The sequence below is a fragment of the Prosopis cineraria genome, unplaced genomic scaffold (assembly GCF_029017545.1).
Source record: "Prosopis cineraria cultivar Desert tree isolate PC_DT_omini unplaced genomic scaffold, ASM2901754v1 PC4, whole genome shotgun sequence".
Taxonomy (NCBI): Eukaryota; Viridiplantae; Streptophyta; class Magnoliopsida; order Fabales; family Fabaceae; genus Prosopis; species Prosopis cineraria.
The window spans coordinates 6624487-6650186 of NW_026555335.1; the positions used below are offsets into that span (position 1 = coordinate 6624487).

The 25700-nt window shown below is 35.3% G+C and overlaps 2 protein-coding genes across 2 annotated transcripts; one reads left to right on the forward strand and one right to left on the reverse strand.

The window, feature by feature from the left end:
- Positions 1–2127: 2127 nt before the first annotated feature.
- Positions 2128–2746, reverse strand: LOC129307771 (uncharacterized). The gene has a single exon (XM_054948673.1). It carries the CDS (start codon positions 2573–2575, stop codon positions 2336–2338), a length of 240 nt encoding a protein of 79 aa, XP_054804648.1. The 5' UTR covers positions 2576–2746; the 3' UTR covers positions 2128–2335.
- A 7699-nt stretch (positions 2747–10445) lies between these two features.
- On the forward strand, positions 10446–13337 carry LOC129308506 (1,4-dihydroxy-2-naphthoyl-CoA thioesterase 1). Its single transcript, XM_054949634.1, has 3 exons — positions 10446–10790; positions 10862–11053; positions 12752–13337. The coding sequence occupies exons 1-3, from the start codon at positions 10656–10658 to the stop codon at positions 12902–12904; spliced, it is 480 nt and encodes a 159-aa protein (XP_054805609.1). The 5' UTR covers positions 10446–10655; the 3' UTR covers positions 12905–13337.
- Positions 13338–25700: the final 12363 nt, after the last annotated feature.

The following is a 25700-nucleotide window of genomic DNA, read 5'->3' on the forward strand; positions in this document are numbered from 1 at the left end:
CGGCCTGGTGGGTAGCCACTTATAATATGTAAATTGACTGAATCAGTGACCTCAAATGCATGATAAAAAAAAAACGTGAAGTTAATAATTATAATTTATTCTGTTATAAACTCTAAAGTTGTAATAGGGTACCAACTAACTACTAAAGGGTTGCATGTTGAACCTCTACCTAATGAACTTACTCGTTTGGTTTGACTATCACTAACATGCTTACAACATATGATCATTGAGTTACTGCAATAGAATTCACCTCAAGACTTCTGATATTTTTAGCTAAAAAGAGAGGAGTTCATGATAATTGAGTGCTGGTTATTGCAGTGAAAGGGGCTTTTTTTCCTTCGCTTAAACCCAGCAGAAGTGAGAACAATAAGATTCCATGGATAGAGACATTGGTTTGTGAACAAGATGCTGGAATACTGTTCCACTGAGCTATACTGATATGTGGTATCTTGTCATTCAGATAGTGTACGTTTTTTGAAGATTCCAATCAACCTTTGCCAATGGTTTTAAAGTGAACCCCAGAAAAGCATAAGAGCACAAACTCCCCCCCCCCTAACTATAACCTATGCCACAGACATTATTGCACGTCTCTAGCTCCTCTGTTTATCACTATCTCTAACACTATATGCTGTCACTTTTGTGTACATCGAGTTTTGGATGCTGTCATGTCTTTTAATTCTGACATAATCCTTAAAATTGAGATGGAACCTGTGCAAGTTTATCCGATGGAACATTAAAAAGAAACTGAAGACAGTACAAAAACTAGCTTTACTTATGCTTTCCTCAGTTTCTTTATTTTCCCCTATTAGAAGCTCCTGCTTTGGACTACACTTTTGGATGTTAAGTTGAGAAAATGAAGAACAATCCCATATTAGAAACAATATTGCTGCAACAAATGTTGGAGTATCTGCATGCATTAGAAGATCATGAAAAAACAAATGGCCTGAAGAATTAAGGAAAGAAACACTGTCACCAACAGAACAGCATGAAGAAACAAGAACGTTATCTTTTCTACAAGTCTTAAGGTCTTGGCCTCTCTGTGTGAACACATGCCTGAACGAAGCATAGATTTTTTTTTTTAGAAAAAAGGGAATAAACATAATATTATGCTATCTGAATTCTAAAATCTACTGTAGTGACCCGTTCTTATCAAGTTGAAAGGAATGAGCATTGCTTAGAAACTATAATGCACAGACACTTCAAAAACTGTAAGTCTTCTGCTTCTTATATGCATGTTGCATATATACTTTCTAAAAATGAAACGCCATTATAAATTTCACACAAGTACTTCCTTTTTTTAAAATGCCACTAATTCCTTGGTTCAAAGTTAAGTTTGGTATGAAATGTTGTGCTTCCATATTTATGCAGCAGACATGGCTGAATTATTTTCTTTCAATGACAGTACATCTTTTGACAAAATCGCCAAACTAATGTTCTCTGTGCATGTGATTCTTTCATCGAGTCATGATCAATCTGCACCTGGTCACAACTTTTTAATTTTTGTTTTTTGGAAAAAGAAATATTAATATCTTCTTGTTGGCCTGGACAAAGAACCATGGAATATATAAAGGGATAAAATATAGGCGAAAAGAGACATAGCCAAGAGCTGCTATCAAATCAGGAAAGAAAGAAAGAAAGAAAGATAACACTTGATATCGTACATCTTGTACTCCCATGATTTGTTTTCTTGACAACAAAATGCATCATTTCAACATTGTTCTCGAAAGTAGAAGATTCGCAGAAAAAGAGAATTATTACGATCAAATTAAGGCCTCCTGTCATGTGTCATTTAGTTACTTGAAGAAGCAATTAAAAATAAACCGTTACTGAAAGTGCTCGTCCAAAGACTACAATAAGTACTTGGGTTAATGCTTATTACTGTTCAGCATAATCATTTGGAAAACTTGAACATCATGAACTTTACTGTTCAGATAATAATCTTTTTAAAACTTGTCCGGGATATTAATCCATCCATTTTCAGATAGTAGCTACTGTCAAGTTCTTATGCCAATCACTTTAATCACATCCAATTATGTTTCCAGTTAAACATATTCAAGCTTTAAGCCATGAACAAGATGATTAACATATCATGCACTGATCAGCAGGAAAGAACAAGGAAATAAAAGGGAAGATCAAGAACAATACCTAGAATAGATGTAAATGGAATCATACATGTAATAACACAAATGAATAAATTTTTTTTTTAACATTATTGACGACCACATTATTGCAGCTAACAAGATTGGTCAGAACATTGAAGGGAGCTAAAACTAGTTTGCAAGAATGGAAAAGCAAAGAAGAGAAGAAGAGAGATTCTTGTTCTTGTTTTTGTTGCTTAAGAAGCGAACTGGTGCTCAGAGTCAGAGACACGAGAGGCATAGAATCGAGCAATGAAAGCAGAAGCTTTCCTGTCAATACCAGGCTCTGCAACCCATCGTCCTCTGTCTTCATCGCTAGCAAAGATTCTTCCTCCACTCGCACCATCTTCCCAGTAATAATCATCTCTGCTTCCGCTTGAAAAGCACGACTTGAATATGCCACACAATGAAGAGAATGATGACTTCTTCGCGCCCATTCTCACTTCCCTGATAACTGATATGCTTCTCCTCCTCCTCCTCCTCCTCCTCTTGATGGGGTATGATGATGACGATGATGATGATGATGTGAGAGTCGGTGTGTTACTCACAAGCTCTGCTTGATATCTCAAGGGGTTCTTGAGAAGGAAGAAGCTTGTAATCTGGAGTGGCACGTAAGTGGAGGAGTTGGTATTTATAGAGCGAGCATTGTGAGGGGCTGTTTGTATCTTCTTTCTTTTCAGGAGGAAGGAAATGGACGGTGACGATTCCCGGATATGACAAGCAAGAGAGGGTAACATGGCTGAAAAAATCCCACCTTTGAGGGGAAGAAAAAAAAAAAAAAAAGGCAGAACCATTCCTGTCCTCTGCTTTTGAATTGACCCCCCAAATCAACAGCTCCTATTTTCAGTTTCTCAGGTGATTAAGTGATACAGTACCAAACTTTGCTTTCTCTAATTAACATTAGCACGCCTTTATATTTTATGTTGAAGATGTACAAGTGAGTAGACTCTACATATATGAGAGGAGAATGATATTTAATTCTCAATATTATCGTGTAAAAACACGTATCTGTTGTTATTAAAAGAAGAATCTTAATTTATTAAATTTTTAAAAAAATCCTAATAAAAATAAAGTTAAAATTCAATATTTAGCAACAACATATATATATATATATGTGTGTGTGTGTTTATATGTTTTGACAAGATAATATTTGATGCAAAATTGATGGGATTTTATTGTGATAATTACACTTAGGAGGATCTTATATGTTAGTTTCCCTATGATGAAGCTGTACTGTTGTAGATAGCATGTGTATGTATATGTGTTTATGTATTAAATTATCAATCGATGTGTCTCACGTGAAATAGAATTAAATACATAATAGAATTTAAAAATCTATGAACTTGTATTTTAAGATTTTAAATTAAGATATGAAATTCTTTACTTCTTATTTTCTATTATTTGTTTTGTAATATCTATGTTTGTGGTAAGATGTTTTCCATACATACCATTTTTAATAGGCAAATGGTAGAAATTAGTGTGCAGTTGGGTAGGGTCTTTGATTCCTCCGTCAAAGAAAACAGAGAGAGATGCTTTCTTCGTTTAATAAATTGGGTGTTTTAAATAATTGTTACAGAATTAGGCTGATATGCCTTGGTTAAATCTACGCGTATTTAACTATGTCATCTCCCTACCTGGATTTCTCTTTTCTCTCTCTCTCTCTCTCTCTTTCTTGGAATCCAGGTGGCGGGAATAACAACTTCATGGACTAGAAAGTTCAAGTCTTTGGTATGAAGGTTGATAAATTACACGTCTGGAAGAAACTTCTGGACTAAAAGGGCTATTTGAACTGTAAAAAATAAAGAGAGGCTTAATTACATTATGAAAGAAGGTTGTATATAATGTCTTTTATCATCTACTAACGCTTTTCTTTATGTTTAATTTAATTACTTTCACTTATTCCAAATCTAGAAGCAATTTAGGTTGGGGGTGAGATCATTTTAGATATAGGAATTCAACAAAAAATCTTAACACTTATCTCATTAAATTGAATCTGCTACGTGAATTGTAAGATATTTGTGCTTTGTGAGTAATTGAGCTTTTGAAAATATTATTAATTAAGAGATCTTGTTGAACAATTTTTATGAATGTTCTCTTTGATCTTCATTTACCTCTCTTTACAAAAGTTAAAGACAATTTATTTTACTTTTTTCACTTTGGCCTGATCTCACGGCCTTCTGTGTGTCTCTGTGTGTGTGTGTGTGTGTGTTTTAAAGATTATTATGCAATTTAAACTTTGAATTATAGATTTAAAAATGATTTAAATTTAAACTTTTAAAAGGTACATTCTGAATCCTAAACAATTAAGTTTAAAATATTTTTATCCCATTGTTAAATTTGAACAAACATTCGTTAGTTTTTTTAAAATGTGGTCTAATGTGCAATTTTTCTCAAATGAGAGTAGGAAAGAGAGTGACATAAATTTGGGTAAAAATCACATATTAGATTCTAATTTTTGAAAAACTGACAAGTGTTTGTTCAAATTTAATGGTGGGGGTATCCTAATTTTAATTATTTAAGATTCAGAATGTATCTTTTAAAAGTTTAAAGTTCACATCATCCCTGAATCTATAATCAGAATTCAAAATGCATATTAAACTTATATTTAAATCATCTTAAATGATTTTTATTATCTTCTCCTCATAAATATTATATCTACTTTTCCTTTCAAATACTCACTATGTAATTTACCTTAACATTCTCATCTTTGTGGCACTATTCCAATTTTATACTTTTATTGTTCCTTTCAAACCTAACATTTAAGACCATATAACACGGTTAGTTTTATAATTTTAGGATATAGTATTAAAATCTTATTAAGTGTAGTTTGCATTTCTAAAATTCAAATTACCATGACAATAATGATATTTACAAACGATAACTTGCCTTTCTCTGCATACAAAAGCAAAGAAAGAAATTTATATGCTAATTAAATTATATACTAAGTGGAGAAGTTTGTCTTCGGTAAATAACGAGGTAGTCTCTCTTTAATTGAAATAACATTTCAATAAATAAGTATGCTCCCTCCAGTTCTATTTAAAGGATAGGGAAAGAAAAATTATTTTCTATTTTATTTATAATTTATGTCATTGAATTCTTATAATAAGTTTCGTGTTTTATCTCCATTATTAAATATTGATATGACAAAGTTAGAAACTTATCATATTTAAATAAAATTACAAAAAAAATTAAAGCTACTCATCAGTCATCATTAAGCTAATTTTAGAAGTCATGGAAGAAGCTGCAGGATTCAAAGTGACCTCACAATGGAAACTTAGAACATTAATATTCACCCTCCAATGAAATTACGAGTTGTTGTGTTCACATTTCATCACACGGTGATCCTATTACAATAATAACAATAATTAAGAAAAGAAGCGCAAAAAGCAGAAAGCAGCAACCAGAACAACTTTAAAAAGAATGGGGGAAAAATCTCTAAGCTGTCTTTACATCATCCTTTGCTGCGAATACAACAACTACGCCTAGCTAAGAGCCACACCATATATATATATATATATATATATTTATATATGATATCACGTCCTGTACCATCTTTATCTCCAAACAGAAAGAAATATATATATATATATATATATATAAGAAGGCAAAGCAAGCAAAGGGGTTTGTGGTTTTGCTTTTGGGCTCGTACGCATAGAAATGAATCCCTTTTCAGCTTTGCATTGTTAGTATAATAATTTGAGGCGATCTTTAAGAGGAAGGAAGCTGGGTTGCTAGAAATGTGATGCGCGCGAGTGTGTGGTGAAGGTGAAAGTGATCTTCCCAGAAAATTCCTATTACAACGCAGTGCCTTCAAGCTGTCTTCCTTTATCACATCTTAAGTCTTAAGGGATGCCCTAAACCCACAGGGCCACACTTGGTATGTTAATGTGTGTGTACATCAAGTACGTACCTTTCTTTTTATTACATTAAATACATTTATTTAATATTACTGCCTTTTCCTTTAATTTCTATATATATATATATATATATATATATCGTTGTCCAAAATAAATGTTTGCCTTTGTTGGTTGTAATTAAGCTTGAGGAATCCTGTTACTGTGCTTTATTCCCTTTATTCCCTGAATTCTATTTCTTATTATAAATCACCTCTAAGTTACCTTACTGGAACTAGTAAGAAATTATTATTAAGTTATTAGCTCTATTTTAAAATAAAATATTTTTTATTTTACTTATATTTACGACAATAAAAACAACAACAATCCTTGTCTAAAAAAAAAAAACCATGGAATAAATGGATTGCACAGTATTTCGGTGCTCTATCAACAAATTAAGTTTTTGAATGTATTGCTGACTAACAGATTTCGCTCAGTGATTTTTTTGAGTGTTTTCTTTTGTTATTCTCTACCGCTCTTCACATGGCTTAAGAGAGTATTCACTTCACTCTCCTCCCAGAGGCTCATACAACATTTTTTTGTATATATCTAAATTATCTCAAATAATTTTTTACCTGTGTTTAAATAGAAAATTTTTAAATTTGATTAATATTCTCTTTCATAGTTGATGACTTTACATAAGGGATAATATTAAAAAAACTTAATCGATATCCTATTAAGTGACTTATAATAAGGATGATTCATCTCTTGTTGAGAGTGCCTTGTTAGTAAAAGCCAGAAGGGATACTAAGGGACAATGTAATCATAATCATGCCAGAATATATTAAAAAAAAACAAAATAAAGGTGAGATACTGTTAGGCGTATAGATCTATAAGTTTTAGGTTCATACATGTATTTGTATTTGAAGGTTTTAATCATATTTAAAAAGGTGGCGATCATCTTCCTTTCTCACCATATAACTATATATATATATATATATATATATGCCACTTGGGATTTCGTAATCTTCCATACATGATTGCCAGCATATAGATCACTCAAAATTTAATATTGATACGGTACGTAAGTGGCCTTTCATGCATGTGCCAGTTTAATTTTAATATACTTAACAAGCTGCATCAATAATTATTTATGGGATTCATTTTTAATTAGTATACTATCCGGTACTTTACACATTTATAATGCAATTCATATAATTATGTAATTTTCAGTTGTTTAAGGTGCATTTGAGGGGTGGAGAAGATGATTATTGTATGGTCAATTGACCGACTTTCAATGCCTTTCTATTTGTTTATCCATGTTTTATGATGTCTAATGATAATGAAATTTTTACTCTATTAAATTTACTTCAATTATTAATTTGATTCATAAAGTTTAATTTATATCAATCAAGTCCCTAAAACTATATAACTACTTTATATTTTGAAGATGAAATGACACCATAATAACTAATTGTATATAGTTTATAAAAATTTAAAAATGTGATTGATAAAAATTAAATTTTAGGAACTAAATTGGTAATTGAAGTAAATTTAAATTATGAACGTTTCATCGTTCATAAATGTATGCGTGATCAAGATGTTTCTATAGCGTTGACGAATTTCAAGTGAATTCAAACTTGATAGTACAGATCCTTTGCTTGCCTTGAATGTGAATGCCTGAATGGTGCTGGTATGCTCTATCGAGTATTTTTGGTAAAATGTCACAATGGAAATGCATTTGACTAATTGTTTAACAACATTTCTTTTCAAAATAATCACGCTTATTTATTTATTTATTTTCATTAATTCAGTTCAAAAAATGGGCTTCATGGAAGTATGTTGTGGTTCAATTTGTGTTTCCTATACTCTTATCTTCTTATAACAAGATGAAAGATTATTTATTATTGATTATATAAGAAATGAATCTAATTGCCTTATGGCTCAATTAGCACCCCACCCTCCCCTCCAAAGGAAAGGTTATAAGATCAATCCTCAAGTGGTATGTGTGTGGGGTATATGTGTGTGAGTTTAGTAGAATTGAGAATACAAGCGAGTCTGGCTTTTAAGAGTTTGGGCTTGAGCCCTAAAACTTAATTTTTTATTTTAAACCTCATTTCTCAAGCCCGATCTCTATGCTCAGGGTTCAGTGCTGGGCCCACGAGCTCATTGTCAAAGAATAAAAAAATTAAAATAAAATTAAATCTTATAAATTAATTAAAATATTTTGAAATTAAAAAAGATTAAAATTCTCATAATTTTTTAGAAATTAAATAACACACATTTAGAAGTCTATTAATAAAATTTAAATTTTAGTTAGAAAAAATTTCATTTTTTTATAAATATACAAACATAATAATTATAAAAAAATAAAAATATCATAAATTTTATACTATACATTGATATTTATTAAATTAATTTTAAAATAAATTAAAATTAATAATAATATAATATATGTAGGATCAGGTGAGTGAGTCATTAGCTTCAAATATGTGTCATACTAAAGAAAATAATAATAATAATAATATAATAAGGCTTGAAAGGCAGTTCGGACTTGAGTCCTATTTTACAAGGCTTATCAGAACCTAGCCTTCAAGCCCAATTATTTAAAAAAATTATTTTAAAAATCTAAATTCTTATTTAAATAGAGCTTTCAAGCTCAGCTTTCCAGGCTAAGCCTTTATTTTTGGCTCTAAAGTTTAGGATGAGGGGGAAAAAACAAAGGAAGGAAGAAAGAAAAAGGATTTGACTTTCTTACTTGTAACATATATATATAATATAATTTTCCCTGAGACTATGTTTCCTCTTTTAATGTTGCCTCTTGGGCCACGAAAAATAAACAAAAAATTAAGGAAGAATGATTGTGAGGTTTTAACGAGATTATTTAATTCAAGTTAAATTTTAATTAATTTCATAATATTAATAAAATTTTTCAATTCTTTAGGGTAAATATTAAATCTAACAACTTTAGAGATTTGTAAATTCATATTTTAATTTTATAATTTTATTGTAATAAATTTACAACCTGTTTTTTAAATTCTAACAAGATTGGAGAGTAAACACTGAACATTTGTATTCCTTGTTAAATTTTGAAAAATAAATTATAAAATTAAGAGCCAAATTTGCAAATATTTAAAGTTGTTAGATTTAATATTTTTTAACATTAAAAGTAATTTTTTTGTTAGAATTTGAAAAACAAATTACAAATGCATTCTAACAAAGTTGCACATTTGGAAGCCCTATTTGCAAATCTTTAGAACTGTTACACTTACCATTACAACAAAGATCGAGGAACTTTGCTGGCATTCTGAAATTAATTGAAACTTAATTTGAATTAATTAATTTCTTAAAACTTAACTTTCATTTTTTAAAAAAATAATTTCACTTTTTAATGTTTAACATTAGGTCATCAGCCATGCTGCGCATAAGCAACAAAAACAGTTAAAACAACTCCACCGACAACCAAATCCGGTGCAGCCCATACTGGCCCTCAAATTGATATCCGCCCGGCCCAACTTGGTTTTTTGGGCCTGAAGCCAACTTGGTTCATGGGCACCTTTGTTTACCTTCTATCATTCCATTCCCATGTTCCATGTGCACCCCATGTCTTGTCAAGGGAAATTTGATATTTTTAAATTTGCATTGTAAAATTATTTAGAATTACATTTTAAAATTTCAAAGTAATAAAGTAATATTATTATTTATAATAGTATCAAGTATGACTTGTAAATTTTATTTTGTATAATGATCCTTTAAAAAAGTCTATATAAATAAAATTTAATATAAACTTTAGTATTGACAGCTGGTTTGGTTAGAATATGGGTAATGTTTGCCTTATATTTCCAACATAGAAGAATCCTTCAGATGAATTGTATTATTTTGTCGCTGATGATGACAGTACAAGGTTTGTATATTTATAATCCTTTACTTGTCAAACTTCATGGGTAATTTACTTTTCTCATTGAAAACCAATATATAAATATATCAAAAATAGAAAAAAATTACAAACAGATTCCAAATAAGTAAATAGATATTTCTTCACTTCCATTTATATGTCAGACTTGATTATCTACAACTGACCTTGGTTTGTTAGTAATAAATTTTCTTATATGAAACTTGGGTGTGTATAATTCTCCTTACAAAAAATGGCATGTAACATTTTTCAAACAAGATAACATCAACAATAAATACTATTTTCATGAAATGAAATTAATTACATGAATCACACGCTAATATACTCTATTAATAACTTACTTTAATTTAGATGTATGGTTGGTCACAAGCTCAATATATGGAATTGAGTAGTTTCTACAAATGTTTTTTTGTTCTTTTTTTGTTTGTTTGTTTGCCTTCCTTGACGAAGAGAGTGCCAAATAAAATTAACCATGAATAGTTATAAAATGACCTGAAAAAGACAAGCGTGAGTCACGCGCATGGATAATTAGAAAGCAGACAGTGGTAGGATTGGGAATTTGATTAGAAGTGATGGCCCCGGAGATTGAATTGACTATCGTCACCTCCTCATCTCCCTCGCCACCAACCCATTACCCACACCACCCACCACCAGCCACCCACCATTCCTTTCTCGGAATGCTCCAAATTACCCTCTCCTTCTTCAACCCCTTCCTCTAACAATTTCCGATTCTCTTCCCCTTCATCACTCGCGCCAGATCCATTCAATTCAATGCAAGACCAATCCTCTTCTTCATCCAAGACCGCAGATTTGGATGCTCCTCTTCACGCTATTGGCTTCGAGATTCAAGACCTGTCGCCCCACCGCGTGGCCGGCCGTCTCCCTGTCACCCATAAATGCTGCCAGGTCCACTTTCTTCATCTCCGATCTTCCCCCTTTCTTTCTAGCATTCTTCAACTCAAATTTTGTGATTTCAGCCTTTCAAGGTGTTACATGGAGGGGTTTCCGCCATGATCGCCGAGGGTCTGGCAAGCATGGGAGCTCACATGGCTTCTGGTTTTAAGAGGGTGGCCGGAGTTCAGCTCAGCATCAATCATCTCAGGCGTGCCGAGCTCGGTGACTTGGTCCATGCCGAAGCCACCCCTCTTCATGTTGGCAAGAGCATTCAGGTCTTCCTTCCCCTTCCTTCCCTCCTCTTTCCTATATTACTGCTAATTCCTTTCCCGCATTACGTGAGCTTTTCTTGTATCAATACACCGTCACAGGAATAAATTGGATAAAATTTTAATCCCTTCATACATTAATTAAAACACGTGTGATTCAATCCAATAAGTTAGTACCTGAGTTAGTGATCCCTCTGCACAATGGGACGCTAACAATGCATGGGGCTGCTTCATCACAAGTCATAACCAGAATCTCCGGTAGCCACGCGAAATAAGCATGGTCTGGTCCTGCCATTTCTACCCTCCCATGTCCATTTTATAATTAAATCACCTTGAAATTTCCGGCCAATAATAATAACAATGACCTTACGCACTTCTGTTTTGTTTGTCTGACAATTGACATCCTCCCTTCCATTAAATCTGCAGCTAATGAAATTGATAACTTGACAAAACCGCACTTGCAAACACTGGATTATATATATATATATATATATTCTGTAAAAGTACCACCTCCTCAGGTTTTATTTTTAGTCATTGTGGATTATTTTCATCGTTTCTTATCCATTTTATTTATTTATTTGAAAAAAATACTCGGAAAGATTATGAGTTGGCCCAAACAATATTAGTTTTGTTGAGGTTCAATATCTTATATTCTTTTAGACCCTTCTCATTTGCGCGTGCTCATTTTATGGGAGTGAGATTTCTTTTCCTGTTGTTAAAATAGACCAAATTTTTATTCACACAATTTTATAATTTTTTCCCTTCTCAAGATGCTTTTTTCTCCCCAGTCATCTAAAGAGTATAACAGTTTTAAATTCACTTCAACAAAATTAACACCTTTTGGACCACCCCTGTCCCCACCACTTGACCAAGTCAGTCTTAGGGATCTCTACCTCTTGACCATCTCATGATTAATCTGTCCATTTAACCAGTGATTGAAAGAAGCTGTTGAACAACTTGAGAGCAAAATTTAGTGTGCGCTTATTTTTAGATTACATATGATAAAAGTAGGTTTGAGGGATCCAACTATTTGTTGAATTTTAAAAAAATACATTATATTGTATTGTTTGAATGTCCTTTTGAGGATTACCAAACAGACTTCTGGTATTAAGAGATTGAAAATTCCAGTCCCTTTTGGTCACTAGCTTTTGTGGTAAAAAAGTGTAAATCATAACATGAACATTTTCCTGAATAAACATGATATCGCCATAGCAATTTTTGTTTTTGTTTTTGCTTTTCGTTTTGCTATTTCATAGTAAACGTCTATAGTTGAGTTCTTCCTTTTGTGGCAAGCCATTTCATCGTCATCAAAATAAATTGGCATCGAAAGTTTTCTACTTTACATGCAGACATAAATATAAAGTAGCAAATAGAAGAATTGGACCAAGACATAAATCAAAGTCAGCTCAATGTTAAACAATGAGGTTGGTTTCAAGTGAACAATCAATTAATTGGCCGTTTCAAATATGGCAACTTAGCATCGTTAGTTTACGACAGATGAGAAATACCATCGATGTTGTTTTCTCTTCGGCAGTGGCCATCACACTATACCTCCTACCCTTGGGAAAAAATATTCAGAAGATTAGGAATTACCATAAAGAGCAATTACATATTGGCTAAATTCTAAAACACAGTCATATAATACTCTATTCAAACGTCATGAAACAAACCCTGCTCATCAAGTTTCACTCTATTCTGAAGCAGGTGTGGGAGGTGAGAATCTGGAAGATAGATCCTTCAAACTCTCAAAATAGATCCTTGGTATCATCGTCCAGGGTAACTCTTCTAAGCAACATGCCAGTCCCGGATCACGCAAAAGATGCTGACAAAGCACTCAAGAAGTATGCAAAACTGTGAATATTTATATGGTTTGATTCGTAAGTGCAATTCTTCTGTAACCTGAATTGCATTAAGTCAAAAAACAAAAACAAAAAATTCCTACAATGCACAACATTATCATATCGTGTTTCTTGTATTGTCGTATATATGAACAAGGAAAAATCTTGCAACTGCTTAAGGTTCAGGAGAAGCATGGAAACTGATCTAACTGCGAAAAGCAACACTTTTACACGAGCAGCTTTTCTTAGCATTTTGCAATTGCAGCATCAAACTAGTTCACTTGTTGCTTCGCTTTTGACTGAACCAGATGAACGAACAGTCCTGACAACCAGCCAGCAGTTCCCGGAGGATGTAGAGTTTTATTTTTTATTTTTTAATTTTTGGTAGGCTGGTGTTAAAGGAAATATTGTGGCTATGTTGAGAATTAGGATACTGGTTCTTTCTTCCGAGATGATCCTGCGTTTTTAGTGTCCCTGTCCTTCGTTCCCGTGCGAATTCCAGAGATTATGTGCCTTGCAGCGAAAATAACGAAAGAAATTGCACAATCAGAGATAGACTGACAAAGAAGGCTTAATGTCACGTTTTGTCATTTTTCACAAGGTTAAAAAGGTCCGGAACGCTCCAGAACCCTCCAGAAGGCTCCCAGCTAACCTTAAGAGTGCTAGATAGTGCAAGAACATTCTAGAGAAGCCTACACAACTCTTGCCTCAATATTTTAATATTGTCTCTAGATTCTTCCATTAAAATATCTAGATATTTGTTAAGAGAATTCTAGAGAATCAATTGTAACCGTACGATAGATTTAATCTCCACCGTCCATTAAGGAGGTGGGAACATTCTAGATCCAAGGGGAGGCCTATAAATACCTCACCCCTCCTCATTTGTAAATCATCCTTGAGTTCTCAAAGCTATAGAACTCTCACATTCTCTCTCTACTCTCCTTTGCCTTCAAGCTTTCCCTTTCCTCTTCTTAGCCAAGCATCCTCCTTTCATACGAGTTAGGCTTACTTAGCAACTTCCAGTGAAGGTTGTCTAAGTGCCGCACGGGTCGAAAGACTAGCCCCGTGACAGTTGGTATCAGAGCTCGGTTCTACCGTTGTGCTTGAAGGAAGGTATTGTACGATGGCAACTGAGGAAGGAAACGTCGTTGGCACGGAAGCACAGGAGCAAGCTCATGCACAACAGGAGCAAGCTCACCCCAGGTCCAAGCGAGAGCGAGGCCGGAGCAGGGCACCCGCAGGTGAGTCCCTTGAACCTCGTGTTGGTAGCTTGGAATCTAACATGGAGGAAGTGAGAACTACTATAGGGGGACTCAACGATCAACTCAACAATCTCCTCCAAGAGAATGCTGAGATAACACGGGCTGCCAAGTTGATGATTGCAGACCTTAACGATGATTTAGGGGAAGACATTCGTTCCCTCAGACGTGATCTCGCCGATCTCCGCAAATATGTAAGAGATGAGGTACGAGGTCTACGCTCTCAAATGGATGAGATTCGTCATGAATGGGATTCTCATCACTGTGTGAGTAGCCCTATTAGTGGTAGTACTTCAAACGCCACTTCTCAGGGTTTGAAAGTGCCCAAGCCGGCCATGTACAATGGGACTCGTAGTGCTACAATTGTGGAGAATTTTCTCTTTGGCCTAGAACAGTACTTCGAGGCCATGGGAGTCTCTAACGACTCAATCAGAATCAACAATGCTTCAACTTTTCTCCGGGATGCAGCCCAACTATGGTGGCGCAGAAAGCATGCCGAACGAGAAAAGGGCCTTTGCACTCTCAACACATGGGAGTTGTTCAAGTCAGAACTCCGCAAGCACTTTGTTCCCCACAATGCTGAGACAGAGGCTCGAGGTAAGCTTCGTAGATTGAGACAAACTAGTAGTATTCCTGACTACATTAAAGAGTTTACTACCATTATGCTCGAGATTGAGGACTTGTCCGACAAGGAGGCTCTTTTCTACTTCATGGACGGACTTAAAGACTGGGCGAGAGTAGAACTCGATAGACGTAAAGTGCAAACTCTAGATGAGGCAATTGCTGCTGCTGAGTCTATAATCGACTACTCCACCAAGTCCAAAAAGCCTAATCCTGGTAGCAGTGGAGGAGACAAAGGAGGACAAAAGAAGAATTTCGATCGTAAGGATGGTGGTAGATTCTTTGGTGGGAGTTCTAGACAGGATAAACCACCCTCAATCAGGCGTGATGCCTCAAAGCCACCGAGGCCATGCTTCTTGTGCGATGGTCCACACTGGACTCGGGACTGCCCCAACCGCAAGGCTATGAATGCCTTGGTTGCTGAAATGAAGGATAACCGGGACAAGGAGCAACAGATCGACCTTGGTTCCCTCCAACATTTGAATTCCTTGACTGGGCTCTTTTCTCCATCAAGAAGGAAGAGAAGGGTCTACTTTATGCTGATCTTGCTATTCAGGGCAAGTTCGCCTCTGCCATGCTCGACACAGGAGCATCCCACAACTTCATGGAGGCTGAAGAAGCTAAGAGATTGGGTATCCAACTCAACAAGGGAGAAGGCACCATCAAGGCAGTGAACTCCCCAGCCAAACAAGTCCTTGGGATTGCCAAGGATGTGAAGGTGAAGATTGGGGACTGGCAAGGTACGTTAGACTTTACTGTTGTCCCTATGGATGATTTCAAAGTTGTATTGGGACTTGCTTTCTTCTGCAAAGCACATGCCTTCCCGATTCCTGAAGCCAAGTCTATGGTGGTCATTGACTCTAACATGATCCGGGTAATCCCCTTGAAACGCTTGGAGAAATCTAACCCTATGATTTCTGCCTTGCAATTCAAGAGGGGTCTCAAGAACTCAGAGGGGTATATTGCCACTATACGTTCATTGGCCGAGGAAGGGGATGACCCAACCAAACCACGGGAAACCTTGCCACCTTGCATCCAAGAGGTGCTACAGGAATACAAGCACGTCATGCCCGATGAGTTGCCCAAGAAACTACCTCCCAGAAGAGAGGTAGACCATCAGATCGAGTTGGAGCCTGGTGCCAAACCACCTGCCTTGGCACCTTACCGCATGTCACCTCCAGAACTTGAAGAGTTAAGGAGACAACTGCAAGATCTCCTTGATTCAGGATACATTCAACCATCTAAGGCCCCATATGGTGCTCCAGTCCTTTTCCACAAAAAGAAGGATGGATCGTTGCGAATGTGCATCGACTACAGGGCCTTGAACAAGATTACCATCAAGAATAAGTACCCGATACCTTTGATCGCCGACTTGTTCGATCAGCTTGGAAAAGCCAGGTACTTCTCTAAGCTTGATCTCCGATCCGGGTACTATCAAGTACGCATCGCCGCAGGTGATGAACCGAAGACAACCTGCGTGACGAGATATGGAGCATTTGAGTTCCTTGTCATGCCTTTTGGACTGACGAACGCCCCGGCAACGTTCTGCACGCTCATGAACAAGTTGTTCCACCCTTACTTGGACCAGTTCGTGGTGGTATACTTGGATGACATCGTAGTATATAGCAACACTCTTGAAGAGCATGCTCAACACTTGAAGAAAGTCTTCCAGGTACTCTCTGATCATGAACTTTACATTAAGCTGGAAAAATGTTCTTTTGGTAAACAAGAGGTGGACTTCTTGGGGCACAAGATCAAGGATGGAAAGCTCATAATGGACCCAACTAAGGTTCGAGCCATCCAAGAATGGCAGCCTCCTACCAAGGTCCCAGAGTTAAGATCATTCCTTGGTCTGGTGAACTACTATCGGCGGTTCATCAAGGGGTATTCAACTATCACTGCTCCATTAACAGATTTGCTTAAGAAGAACAAATCTTGGCATTGGTCACAAGATTGCCAGGATGCCTTCAACAAGCTGAAGCAGATGGTCGCGCAAGAACCTGTTATGTCCTTGCCCGACTACTCCAAGCCATTTGAAGTACACACTGATGCCTCAGACTTTGCAATAGGGGGCGTGTTAATGCAAGAAAGACACCCTATTGCGTACGAGAGCCGCAAACTCAATGACACAGAGAGGCGCTACACGGTGCAAGAAAAAGAGATGTCTGCCATTATCCATTGTCTACGAACCTGGCGTCATTACTTACTTGGGAGTAAGTTCACTATTATGACAGATAATGTTGCTACGAGCTACTTCCAAACACAAAAGAAGCTCAGCCCGAAGCAAGCTCGCTGGCAAGATTTTCTTGCTGAGTTTGATTATCGGTTGGAATACAAGCCAGGCAAAGCAAACGTAGTGGCGGATGCCTTAAGCCGGAAAGCCGAGTTAGCCACTCTCTCAGCAAGCATGCCCCAGAATGACTTCCTTGAACGAATCAAGGAAGGTATGTCTCAGGACTCATCTGCAAGCAACTTAGTAAAGCTTGCTACTGAAGGCAAGACTCGAAGATTTTGGGTGAATGATGGAATACTCTACACCATTGGGAACCGAGTCTATGTGCCGAAATGGGGCAACCTTCGAAGGGATGTCCTAAAAGAGTGCCATGATTCCATGTGGGCCGGACATCCAGGTATGGCACGAACACTTGCTCTCGTACAAAATCATTTCTATTGGCCACATATGCAAGATGATGTTGAAGCATATGTGAGAACTTGCTTAGTGTGCCAGCAAGATAAGGTTGAACAACAACATCCTGCTGGTCTGCTCGAACCTTTGCCAGTGGCTGAGAGACCATGGGAGAGTGTCTCCATGGACTTCATAGTTGCTCTCCCTAAGTCTGAAGGATGTGGGAGTATCATGGTGGTGGTTGATAGATTCAGCAAATATGCCACCTTTATACCAGCCCCAGCAGATTGCAAGGTCGATGAAGCGGCACGCTTATTTTTCAAGCATGTCGTGAAACTATGGGGGATCCCTCGCAACATCGTCAGTGATCGAGATCCCCGATTCACCGGGAAATTCTGGAGAGAACTTTTCAAGCTCTTGGGGACAGACTTGAACTTCTCAACAAGCTTTCACCCTCAGAGCGATGGACAAATGGAGCGAATCAACGCTTTGTTAGAGCTCTACCTTCGCCACTATGTGAGCGCTCATCAACGAGATTGGGCTAAGTTGCTCGATGTGGCCCAATTCTCTTACAACTTGCAGCGAAGTGAGTCGACAGGTAAGAGCCCTTTTGAGATAGTTACCGGACAACAACCTCTAACCCCCAACGCACTTGCCACTCCATACAAGGGAGACAATCCAGCTGCCTATAAGTTTACTAAGGAATGGCAAGAAGAAGCCGACATTACTCGTGCATGCCTGGATAAAGCTTCCCGAAAAATGAAGAAGTGGGCAGACAAGAAGCGGCGCCCCATTGAATTTCAAGTAGGTGACTTGGTCATGGTTAAGTTATTGCCAAATCAATTCAAGTCACTACGCAAAGTCCACAAAGGCTTGGTCAGGAGATATGAAGGCCCTTTCCCTATCATCAAACGTGTGGGAAAGGTTGCGTACCAGGTACAACTCCCTCCCAAGCTTAAGATTCATCCTGTCGTCCATGTTAGTCTCTTGAAGAAATACTATGGAGACGAAGAAGATCCATCTCGAGGTATCTCTAAGAGAGCACCGACAGCGGTCATCACCGAGTACGACAAGGAGATAGAAGAGATCCTCGCCGACAGGGTGATCAGGAAGAGAGGAGTTCCCAACTACACCGAGTACTTAATCAAGTGGAAGGGTCAACCAGACTTTGAAGCTAGTTGGGAACGTGAAGACCTCCTGTGGCAATTCACTGACCAAATCCAACGCTACAAAGAGGAAGGCGCGACGAGGGCGTCGCGAAATCAAGTGGGGGAGAATGTCACGTTTTGTCATTTTTCACAAGGTTAAAAAGGTCCGGAACGCTCCAGAACCCTCCAGAAGGCTCCCAGCTAACCTTAAGAGTGCTAGATAGTGCAAGAACATTCTAGAGAAGCCTACACAACTCTTGCCTCAATATTTTAATATTGTCTCTAGATTCTTCCATTAAAATATCTAGATATTTGTTAAGAGAATTCTAGAGAATCAATTGTAACCGTACGATAGATTTAATCTCCACCGTCCATTAAGGAGGTGGGAACATTCTAGATCCAAGGGGAGGCCTATAAATACCTCACCCCTCCTCATTTGTAAATCATCCTTGAGTTCTCAAAGCTATAGAACTCTCACATTCTCTCTCTACTCTCCTTTGCCTTCAAGCTTTCCCTTTCCTCTTCTTAGCCAAGCATCCTCCTTTCATACGAGTTAGGCTTACTTAGCAACTTCCAGTGAAGGTTGTCTAAGTGCCGCACGGGTCGAAAGACTAGCCCCGTGACATTAAGCTCTTCATCTATTCTATACAGATTATACCAAACTACGGAACTTGAGAAGTATTACCTGAGATTTCTAAGTTGTTGGGCTAAATCATTCAGCTCCATACCAGAAAGTTTTAGAGAAGATAGAGTTCCAGGCACCTCTTCCGAGGCAACTCTAGACAATTTTTTCATTGAAGCTCCTAATCTTCCAAAAGCCTGCGCATGGCATCAAAACCCACCAATAAATGCCAGCAATTCTAAACTTGCTATACGTTTGCAAAAACAGATCAACTGAATTCTTAGCTCGCGACACAGAAAAGAAATAAATCCTTCTGAACTTACAATTATAGTCGGAATAGATGCCAGGGCCACTGACAAGAATGCACCAAAAGCCTACTATCCAAACACCAAAAAGACAAACTTATGGTGAGAAGAAATGATCACAAGAAACTAATTCTGATTCCGTATCCAAAATATGCTTCCAAACTCTAGTTGACTATTTCGAATGCCAAAGTCGGTAGCAAGTAAACAGAGAGGGTCAGAGTAAGCTTACCATTGAGAGTGGAAACAAGATAGACAGAAGCCCCAATTCAGGCTTGGGTTGAAACCCTAGATTTTTCACCCCATGAATGGGCGGAGCAGTCGAGGCCAATATCTCTGTAGATGGGAGCGGGATAGACTTGGAGGTCTCTGGTTTCGGAGTTAACTCCGATGAGATGGCTGATGCCGACTTCGTGGAACATCTTCGAAAAATTACGGGTGAAGCAAAGGAAGCGGCCGTCGGCGGCGGCGGCGTGAGGGGATTTGGCACACTGATGCAGAGAAGCACAGACGGCGATCCCATTAGGCCCGACATTCCTTCAAGCCCGATTCTGCTGGTTGTTCCTTAGAAATGAAGATATTCAAAAACTGAAAAAACAAATTGTTCAGTAGAATTAATAGAAGAGCCCTCCTCAAAGAGTGTTTGCATTTGGATGGAGCATTGCTAATTTTTTTAAATTATGATAACTTCAATAAATATTTTTTTAAACCATGAAGGGAAATAATAGTTAGAGCCGGTAATTCGAGTGGATCGGGCTTATTCGGATTGGCTCAATTCGGGTCGGACTTAAAGAATCTTACTCTTTTTAAAAAACTCATATAGCCAAACTCGACCCTAACACCTTCGTATTTCGGGCTTATTCGGGCCGACCCGAATACTCGAAACTTTTTTTAAAATATTTTTTATTTTTTAATGAATTTTAATTTTTAAATAATTTTATTAAGCATAAAATATTTTTTTAACTTAAAAGGAATAAAAAATAATAATTTATTAACTTTGTAGTTAAGTACTTAAGTAGCTCTGTTACTATTTTATTGTATTATGTACAATTTATTCATGAATGTTTCCTTTACTTGTAAATTGATGTCTTATTTATTTAAATATTATCCTTATCATGGTTATATAAAAATATTTATATATTTTAATTGAATCATATTATTTTAATTATGATCAAGTTAATCTTAATTTAACTATGATTAGATCATTAATTTAAAATTATTATCCTAATTAGTTCAAAGTTTTTAACAACTATTAGATAAACTGTACTTTTTATTTTTAAAAATATAAAAAATAGCCATCATTATATTATATAAAATAAAATCATTTAATTATGGGTAAAATATTATTTTTTTAAAATTTTTTAAACTTTTATATTGTTTAAGTCCTATATACAAAAGATATTTACTTTAGTTTATTTTTAATTTTTAACTAAGTCTGACGTGGATGATAATCAAATAATTATCTAAAAATATTAGTTTATTTATTATGTTTATTTAGTAGTAGAGCCAGAATTTGTATATGCCCAAATTTTATTTTTAAAATTATTTTTAATTTAAAATTAATTATCTTATTTTATAAAAAATATAAAATATAATTTTTGGATAAGAAAATAGTGTATATGACTCAATTTTTTTAAAAAAAAGATTGAGTCTTAAAGTATAAAAATTAATATTAAAATATATTTTAATTATTATTTTAAAATATTTTATTTGATTAAAAATTATAAAAATAGGAAAATATAATATTTTTAATTTTTTTTTAAATAACTATAGTAAAACACTCAAATGTATGGTCTTTTAAAATAAAATAATATAAAACTTTAAAAATAATTAATATTTATTATATTATATATATTTTTAAAAATGTATTTTTTCTATTCGGGTATTCGGGCCAAGCTTGAACCTGATCGAACTTGACTCGAATTTTTTTGGGCCTATTTGGGCTGCCCGAATAGGCCTAAATAATTAAAAATTATTATTTTATTCGAGCTTTGGCCTAAATTTTTTGAGTGGGTTTGGGTTGGTCCGTCGGGCTTGAACCAAATTACCGGCTCTAATAATAGCTTATGGCATACTACGAGCTCATTTAAATTTTAATTAAATATAATTAATTATAAATAATTAATTAATATGATTAATTATAATTATAATTAATTATGTTATAATATAAAATATTTAGATACTATTTTTTTAAAATTAATTTTAATAAAATTAAATATGTTTGAATAATGTAACCAAAATTAATTTTAACTATATAAATTATTATAAAAAGACATTATTTTTTAAAATTAAAGTGTTGATAAATTTATATTTAATATTATTAAATTCATTAAATTGTATTTAACACAAAGAAAAATTACTGACAAATTATTTATTTTTAATATGGTAAAATGAGAATCAAATAAGCAGCTATCTATAGCATAACAAAAAAGTTGATTTTAACCTCATAATTGATTATTTCATGTGAATGTTGTTTGGATAATTTTCTTTTAAAAATTGATTTCCACCCAAAAAATTAATTACTGAGGTTAACCAAACGGGTAGTACATTTGACTGCAGTCATCACCTACTCTGCACTTCTATTTGTACTTTACTCTAGTTAATATATTAATATTAATATGAAATAAAAAATTATAGCAAAACATATCATTTATAAAATCCATCTCAATGTCGTCTGGATCAATGGTATTTGTCAAGATTAAAAAAAAAAAAAACCCTTAAAGTGAGGATTGATTTGAGCTTTTAAAAGTTTAATTTATGCTGTTTTCTCTAAAAAAATTTATTTTACTCTGAAAATTGCATAATTTTAGGTAAAATTATAAATTTAACCATAAATTATTTTTTAAAAATAACTACACTTCCTATATTATGAGATGGTGTAAAAAAAATTATCAACTATCGAAAATGTATTATTAAACACTTGCCGTCAATTTTTAAATAATGATCATTTATTAAAATTGTGGACCCACAATCATTTAATTTCTCTCTCTTTCTTATTTTGCATGGCTTCTCACTTCTATTGTGCAACTCCTCCCCCCCCCCAACTGATAAACAACCTTCTTCTGGAGTTACTAAAAAATCTTAACAACCATCACCTTAAAGAAGAGAGGAATTTAGTCAAGTAGAGTCAGCCTTTCTTAACAGATGATTGTTGATTGTCATTGATTATGGATCCTCAACTTAGAGGCCAGTTTCCTTCTAAAGCAATGAGGATAGTATTTGACATTGCCCTAAGGTGCCTTCAAAACAATCCATAAAAAAGATCCACCATGATAATTGTGGCTGAGCATCTAAGAAAAATATAGCATATAAAGCACTCTTATCAGTTTCCACTATAAGAGCCAGTAGCAATTTTCAAAAAACAAATGTCAAGGTCATCAAGTCTTAATGGAATCATTAGTCCTGTTCTTATATTAAGTTTCTCACAATCATCACCTTCATTAGCCAGACCATCAATTCCACCTTCAAGATGGTTTGATGTGCCCTTTTTGCTTTCTTCTCGTGTTTGTTCCTCCACCCTTTCATTAAAGGAGCTTGATTGGGAAAAATATTGAAAGTCATCATCCTCTATCTTTATAAGTGCTAGTGTTAAAGGATTTTGATTGTTCATAATGCTCATTTTCTTTTCTTTTCTTTTCTTTTTCGAGCTAAGGGTGTTCTGTTGGGGAAGAAGATAAAAATGCTTTCTCAATTAGCTCAAATTCTCACTAACTCTTCCTCCTTCACTGCCCTCCCTTACAGCCTCTTCCACCTTGATTGATTTAAAGTCAATAAAAACTAGACAATGAACATGAAGATTGGAGGCCATAACTAGAATGGAGGCATGGTTTATGGCAATGACTCAATAAAAGTTGAGGTGCACAGTTGGTGTTCTAGAAACTAGTAAAGGGAGAGAGAAAGTCCACAAATGACAAAGAAGAAAGAGGGGAAGAATTGAAGAGGAGACACATGGCATGACAGCTTTTTTTTTTTCAATCAAATAATTAGTCAACAAACACCTATTTATTCAAAATAAATAGCAGGTGTTGAGCGCTACAATTTTGTTAATTCATGTTTTATTTCGTGCCACCTCATAGTATAGTATACCACATACTTCTTGAATATTAGTTTATAACTAAATTTACACATTTATCCATATAGTTTTCAAAAGTTTGAAAGAAAAGTGTTACATTTGGGTCCATTAGTTAACATATTTTATCAAACTTGTTTGTAAAAAATAGTTTTTAGTTAACACTCCTAAAAGAAAAAATACTTAAGATCACATTTGTTGCCACATGCCAACAAAAGTACAAAACAAACCATTTTTTTTCTAACATTTAGGGCTAGGAGCTTGGGACCTTAGTGCTAGATCTATTGATACTTATACATAGCAAAAGCTTTTTGAAAAAAATAAGGTAGAAGCTTCCTTGAAACACACTTGATTAAATTGAAGACTTCTCTAAAAAGAAAGAAAGAAATACGGAAGGAATTGAACTATTGTGATAGTTTTAACCTTGATCCCAATAAAATTTTGAAATTCAATTCATTTATTAAGAAAAGGGTTAAGGATTATTTTTGTCCTTAAAATGTGCACCAAAAATTCACAAATGACCCTAAACTTAATTATGGATTTATTTTATTCTTCAACTGTTAAGATTTTTAAATTCATCACTTGCTATTTTCTCTGTTCATTTTCTTTGTTGGTAGGGTCTATTTTTAAATTTTTAGTCTTTTATTATAAAATATTTAAGTGGTCCCACCAATCACTTTTAAATATTTTTCTCCTTCTTTCTTCCCTTCTCTCCTCTCTCTCTCCTCTTCAAAAGATTGTCCCCATCTAAATTAAGGTCATGCATCATCTATATAACCAGCAATTGCATACACTCAAAATGAAAATGAAGCTAATATAGTAAGGAAGTTGGTGATCGATGCAACTGAGCTCTTTAGGAACTTGTATGAAAGTTAATGAGATAAGTGCTTGTGTAGAGCTTTAAAGGACACGCAAGTCGAGTTGGCTACAAGCACGAGAGGGAGAGAGAGCTAGTTTAGCTTTAACGAATTGGCAAGTCGACTCATTCCTCTCTCTCCTTCACTCCCCCTCTCTCTTCCCATCAACAACACTCCGACGACTCATTCTTGATTCAAAGTAAACAATAGAATCCTTAACCTATCTCTATTTTTAAGAAAAAAAGAAAGGAGAGAATAGAGACATTTCATTTCTTCACAAAAGAGCATGAGCTTAACAACGGTACATGCATGTAAGGTCCTTTATGTGAAGGAGAGAGAAAGTAAGAAGGGGTAAATGCTATTGTCTCTCTTGTGACCTCAGCTACGATGTAAAATAGGTTGGTGGTGACGATGGTTCTAAAGTATGAAGCTCTAAGGAAGGAGAAGGCATAATAGGGAAAATTGAGGAGGAGAAGCATGATGATGTGGCCATGCCTAATGTTGAGCTTGTTAAGACCAAAGGTGACTTTCCTAAAAAAAGGTTCGATGTCAACATACAGTAGTTGAATTGATGATAGAGAAGGAGAGAGTAGGAGGATGAATGCAATAGAAGAGGTGGTGAGGATCTCCTATCATGGCTTATATGTGCAGGTGACTAAAAGATGACTAGACATAAGGTAAAGAAGAGATGATAAGAGATAAGTTTTATACTAGCAAGAATGGACATGGCAGCTTCAACTTTCACAAGATACTAATCACGGAGCTCCTAAATAGGGGGGCCATTTGCTTGGCGCCCAAGGCGATGCTAGTATTGAATGTCACATGTAGAAACAAGTCTCTAAGGTATGGTATGAGCTCATCCGTGATCTACAATGGCAAGGATAAAGGAAAGAGCAGAGAGTAAAGTTGGAAGGGCGATGCTAGTGTTGAATATCACATGTAGAAATAAGTCTCCAATGTTTGGTATGAGATTGTCTATGATCTATAATGGCAAGGGTGAAGGAAAAAGGAGAGAGAAAAGGTAAGAGGAAAGGGGGGTAGAAGATGACAGATAAGGTGGAGAGAAGTTGATGGAGGTATTTGCAACGATTTTTATTTGTTGCTATTGTTCCCCTACATTAAACAACATATTTTAGCAACATTTAAAAACCATTTTCTAAAGTAGAATAGAAAATAGTTTTCAAGTGTTGCAATAAATTTTTAAATAGGCAACATAAAAACTGTTGCCTATATAAGATCTTTTATGGGAACATTTAAAAAATGTTTGAAATGTTCTTTATTCTAATAGGCAACAAAAATATAAATGTTGCC

Excerpts from the sequence above, each read along its gene's own strand:
- LOC129307771 (XM_054948673.1), bottom strand. The coding sequence starts at position 2,575 with ATGGGCGCGAAGAAGTCATCATTCTCTTCATTGTGTGGCATATTCAAG.
- LOC129308506 (XM_054949634.1), top strand. The coding sequence starts at position 10,656 with ATGCAAGACCAATCCTCTTCTTCATCCAAGACCGCAGATTTGGATGCT. Across the intron at positions 10,791-10,861 it reads TCACCCATAAATGCTGCCAG|CCTTTCAAGGTGTTACATGG; the intron begins GTCCACTTTCTT and ends TTGTGATTTCAG. Across the intron at positions 11,054-12,751 it reads ATGTTGGCAAGAGCATTCAG|GTGTGGGAGGTGAGAATCTG; the intron begins GTCTTCCTTCCC and ends ATTCTGAAGCAG.